The 5,407-nt window shown below is 39.9% G+C and overlaps 1 protein-coding gene across 3 annotated transcripts in view; it reads right to left on the reverse strand.

Moving 5' to 3' along the window:
- Positions 1 to 5,407, reverse strand: part of Egflam (EGF like, fibronectin type III and laminin G domains) — a 237,431-nt gene that overhangs the window by 96,547 nt on the left and 135,477 nt on the right. For all 3 annotated transcript variants that reach the window (XM_023711909.1, XM_023711904.1, XM_023711910.1), the window contains one exon: positions 4,118 to 4,284. In XM_023711909.1, the coding sequence (XP_023567677.1) occupies positions 4,118 to 4,284 (167 nt within the window). The remainder of the gene's footprint in view (positions 1 to 4,117; positions 4,285 to 5,407) is intronic.

Below are 5,407 nucleotides of genomic sequence, written 5' to 3' on the forward strand. Positions count from 1 at the left end.
CTGCTGACCTTAACCAATCTCATGCTCCTTTGCATTACATGGATAATAACACTCTTAGTTTGAATCTCATTCAGGGAAGCAGGTTTGCAGTCAGCCAAACCCAACTTGAAATCCTGCCTTTGTAGTGATCAGTCATGGGGAATGTGGAAACTTTCAAACACTTAATGCTTTAATCTGTAAAAAGAACACAGTTTCTCCAGCACAACATTTTTCTGAGGGTTAGATGGATTTTATGGGTAAGTGCCTCGCTCGTATAGGCTTGCCTTCTGAGAGCTCCTGATGCTTTGAGTTTATTATGTCAGGTTGCATCTGGTTATGATGTAATTTTACACATGAAAATGTGTTTTGGAAGTAAAATCATAGTCTAAACTCAATACCAAGCTAAGAAATATGAATGAATATCAGAATAAAAGATTTTCTAAAATAGCAGAAGTGATTAAGAGAAAGTCATAATTGAAATACAATGTAGGGCACATTCTTCAAAATTTGTGAAATAGGTCATCTAGTAAATTCTATTCCCTTCTTTAGATTTGAGTAACCATACACCTAAAAGGTGTAAAAACTGTTTTTATTTAAAAATATCTTTTAATAGAGTTTTCACTGAATTAGCTTAGCTTTGTCCATCTCCCCTGAACACAATTACTTTGAAATGATAAACATTTTACTTTACATAGAAGACCATTTATAATGAAGTATTAATATCTGTGAAGCATTTTTGCATACTTTATCCCACTTAATGCACAAAAATGGGATCCGGCACTGTGGAAATAATGACCAGAAATTCCAAGTCTAGACTAGTGTTTAGATGTAAGAGACAAAGCACACGGTGCTCTCTCCCTCTTCTGTCCCTCCCTGACACCAGCCTCCACAGCTGCATCCAAGGGCAAGGTCAGAAAGAGAAGCTGGACCTCGTTTTCTTTCTTAATTTTGTGATGGGAGGACACTGGGAGACAAGGTGAACATGAAGTAGCAGAAGCAGAAGCAGAAGCAGAAGCAGAAGGGCCAAAAAGACAAACAAAACATTTCAAAGTACAGTCAACCTCTCACCAACCCATCCTTTTTTCCCTCCATAGGTCATAAAGTTTCATCAAAGATATGTATATTCCCCTTTAGCCAGAACTGAAGGACATTTGCCTTCGAAAAACAATCATTAACATCTCTTCTATTAAGGAGCTTCTTCCCTGGGCATATACCTGGGGAGTGTTACCTCCTAGTTTCTAAAGAAGAAGGAAACAATTGCTGACTGGCCGACCTTAGGGGGAGGGTGGGTGCGTACGTGTGTGTGTGTGTGTGTGTGTGTGTGTGTGTGTGTGTTTCTGGAGATGTGGACTTATCATACACCAAACAATTTAACTTAAAGAAAAGAGACCTAACATCCAAGGTTATAGGGTGAGGGTTGTTTTCAGAAGAGCCAACATTTCTAGAAGTTATGGAATCTGATAAATCTCTGCCCTAGAAATAGCACCAGCCTTGGAAGTTGGCTGAGTGGGTGTTTTGTAAAGAAAGCTTTGCTTAGATCTACTATCCAATAAAATGAGGGCTTTGTGTTGGCTGATGGAAAGCCAGGTGCCACAGTGCCTTTCTTAAGTAAGGAGACCCAAAAGAGCAAATACAAATGGACCAAATACCTAAATATTAAAGCATAAACACTTAATCTATTAGAAGATAGAATAGGTGTAGGAAGACTTTATAAACAAAACCTAAGTCACACAAGAAATTATACAAATAATCAAAATATGAAACCCTCTTATTAAAGAACTTTTGCACTGCAAAAGAAAACAAGAAAGTGAAGAGATAAACTGAGTGGAAAAAAAATTTGCCAGTTGTTCCTCAGAACAAGGACTCATATCTAGAAAATATAAAAACTCAGAAAAATCCAGACCCCTTCAAATTTAAAGACCCAGTCCAAAAATGGGCAATTGAAATGAATAGACATTTCTCATATGAAAAAGTAAAAATGACAAATAAATGTATGAAAAAAGGTTCGACATCACTAGTCCTTCAAGAGATGCAAATGAAAACAACACCGAGACTTCATCTCACTCCAGAAACAATAGCTTTAAAGAATCAACCAGTAACAAATACTGGAGAAGCAGTGGAGGAAAAGGAACCCTTCTGCACTGTTGCTGGTAGTGTAGACTGGTGCAACCACTGTGGAAATCAGTGTAGGAAATTAAAATTAGGGGTTCCATTTGTCCCAGGTATTCCTCTTCTTAGTATCTTCCCAAAATAATTAAAAGCATCATAACACAGTGGTTATTTGCATACCAATGTTGATAGTGCAATTTTCCCCCATAATTTTATTGATAAACAAATAGCAATGAGACAGTTTCAAATCAAATTGATAGGACAGTTTCAATAATTAACACATTGCATACATTCTTCCTAGTGGTTAATTGCTGTACAAGATGCAGACATGATATCATATTTACAAACACCATTAGAACAAATCCCTCTATTCATTAAGAGAATGTAACTATATATCTATCTTAACTGCTTTGAATACACAGATACAAAATGGACATTCATCTGTATCCCCTTTTTTTTGTTAAGTTCCATTCTTTGAATATTATAGGTGTGTGAACTCAGCAAAACATTCTAAAAGAGTCCAGTAGCCCATAATAGTATTGGGTCTTCCGCTTGATTGGCAATGTCAGAAATTGTTGACCTGAGCCACTTGAACATATACTCATAAGTGAAATATACCAGATAGTGCAATTTGTAATAGCTAGATTTTGGAAACAGCCCTAAAGTCCATCAATAGATGAGTGAATGAAGATGTGATATTTTTATACAATTGATTACTATTGTGCCACAAAGAAGGATAAGGCATTTATAGGTAAATGGGCATACTTTGAGAGACTATACTCTTCTATGAAATAAATCCGATGGACCTTCTTAAACATCGCATTGCTTTTCTGGTGTGAGAAAACAGAAGTGTAAATAAGGACCAAAATATATAATAGATATTAGGAAATGAAAGAAAATACTCAAAAGGGAAGGGGAACAAGGTAGGAGGAGAAGGAAGGGAATACAAAAAAATGAGAATGGGAGGAAAAATGGACAGAAAGCTTTTTTTAGAGAAGGAGGGGAAGAGAGGATGGAGAAAGGTGAATGAATTGAGGAACTAAAGAATCAAGATCTATTTTTTACATATATAAGTGAATGTGATCATTAAGAGTATTTGAAATGTACCAATAAAATTAATAACAACAACAACAACAACAACAACAAATGAATGAATGACAAAATAAGACTTTCAATGAAGAAAGTGATTTGAACTTTAAAAAAAATAGGGCTTTTCTGGAGATGTTCATGGAGCAAACTGAAAAGATTTGAGTCTTCAAACAAAAACCTTGCGCTTCATTCTGAGATCTCCTTACTACACAGGGTTGTAAATGGGACCCACTTCCAAAATACAAAGATTTCTGAGTTGGGCCACACTTAGAAAGGTGGTCCAAGCTCTTCCAGTGGAAGTGCGCTCCTTGACACGTGGCAGCTGTTACGTAATAAATGACACCAAACTAGAGACAGACCCTGACCTTCAGCAGATCCTCAGTTGGTTTGATAAACACTGGCCCAAGCTTCCTCTAGGTTCCTAGAAAGCCACCATGAGAACTTGGAGCATCAGCTGGGTTCCCAAACTCCATGTTAGCACTCCAACAACTTCTGGGTGTTTCCTGATTGTTGTCCAGAGAAGCCAGCTGTCACCTGACCTGCATTGATCTAAGTGAGCACTAACTCTGAAGTCCGGGCTCCTCAGTTTTTTTTCTCTTATGGTTCTAAGATGAGCTCATTTTTCTTAACAGATGAAAAGGAGATGGGGTACACTCCACAGCATTTTGTGGTCTGTCCTATGATTGAGAAAGAAAACAGATCTCCAACTCCCCAAGGATAAAGCAAAAATAAATTCTGCTGACCTCCCCAGACACAGAAATAGCCTGCCTCTCTGGGAGAGTCTCTTACCTTCCAAAGGGCTGGGAAAGCTGGAGGACAGCGCCATCCCCAGCTGCGGTCCGCAGGGCACAAAGAGACCACGGGCAAGCCCTCATCACCCTCGGGCAGCCGCTGAGCTGCAGCCCTCATCCCGGTGCTCCAGCAGTGCCCAAGTACTCACTTAGCGTTCGGACAGCGTCGCTGGGCTGGCTGCGTGGACTGGAGCCGTGGGCATTCACGGCCCTCACAGCAAACTGGTAGCTCATGTCTGGAGCAAGGCCCTTGATGACCGTGGTGTTCATCTGGAAATGTTCTTGGATTAAGGTCCAATTCTTGTCAAAATCTGGCCTTTATTGGTGAAAAAGAAGAAAGGAAGAAGCAGTAGTTCAGAAGTACAATAGGGAGGGAGGCTAGCTTGCTGTGTGAATTAATTGTGCTTGCACGCTAGAAGCAATATTCCTAAGAACGAGCTAGCATTTCCCTGTCTGGAAGCAGTCCTGAATTTAAAGCATGGGTCATCATCTGTGAATTCCTGCCAATAAAAGCAAGCGGCCCATTTGCAAGGCTGGTTTTTAGCCCTTTAGCACCGGTTAGAAGCCGAACAATTCTCCTTGCACAGCCCTGAACGTGATGAAGCCCACACACAAACACACAGTGAGGCTCATTTTCAAGGACTGTGCAGTCCAGCTGTTTCATAAACAAGCCTCTCCTTGGCAGTCCATCCTGGGAGGTCAGGAGGGCAGAGTCCATCTATTCACAATCTGCTCACAAATAAACAAATACAGGCTTTATAAGGTGAGGAAGTGTATGCACTGCCATGGGAAAGCCCACGAAGAATCTGTTTGTGGACATTCTCACACTTAGCAAATTACGCATCTGCGCCAAGGCACAGAGTTTTCACATGTCTTTCCTAGGATCCTAAAGAGAAGTAGACTTAGAGTTCCTTCCTAGAAGGTAATATGAAAAGGTAAGAGTACAAGCTCTGGAGTTGGACAGAGCTGCGTTCGAGTGCTAGCTCTCCTCACTACTAGGCGCTACTTAACTTCCTTAAGTCTGTTTAATCTGTAAAATGTGAATAATGAAGGTACCTACCTAATAGCACTGTTGTAAGATTAAGTGAGACACATCCACAGTACAGTGCCTGACACCACACTGTAAACACTTATCGAGTATACGCTATGATTTAAAGGCCATTTCCACTGGGAGCCACAGCTGCCTGCTCATCCTGCATGTGCATTGCCTCAGCCCCACGAAGCTGGGCAGCACCAGAAACGTGGCTGTTCTGAATTAAGCGGTACCATAAGTATAAACATACATTGGATTTTAAAGGAAAAAGAGAAATATTTCACTGATCATTCATATATTGGATACCTGTTGAAATGAAAACAGTTTAGGAACAGCAGGTGACAGTATATAATATTCAGTAATTCTACTGAATATTAAGGCCCCATCCCCTTGCTTTTTTTTTTTT

This window comes from Octodon degus, unplaced genomic scaffold, assembly GCF_000260255.1.
Source record: "Octodon degus isolate 3935 unplaced genomic scaffold, OctDeg1.0 scaffold00002, whole genome shotgun sequence".
NCBI classification, from domain to species: Eukaryota; Metazoa; Chordata; class Mammalia; order Rodentia; family Octodontidae; genus Octodon; species Octodon degus.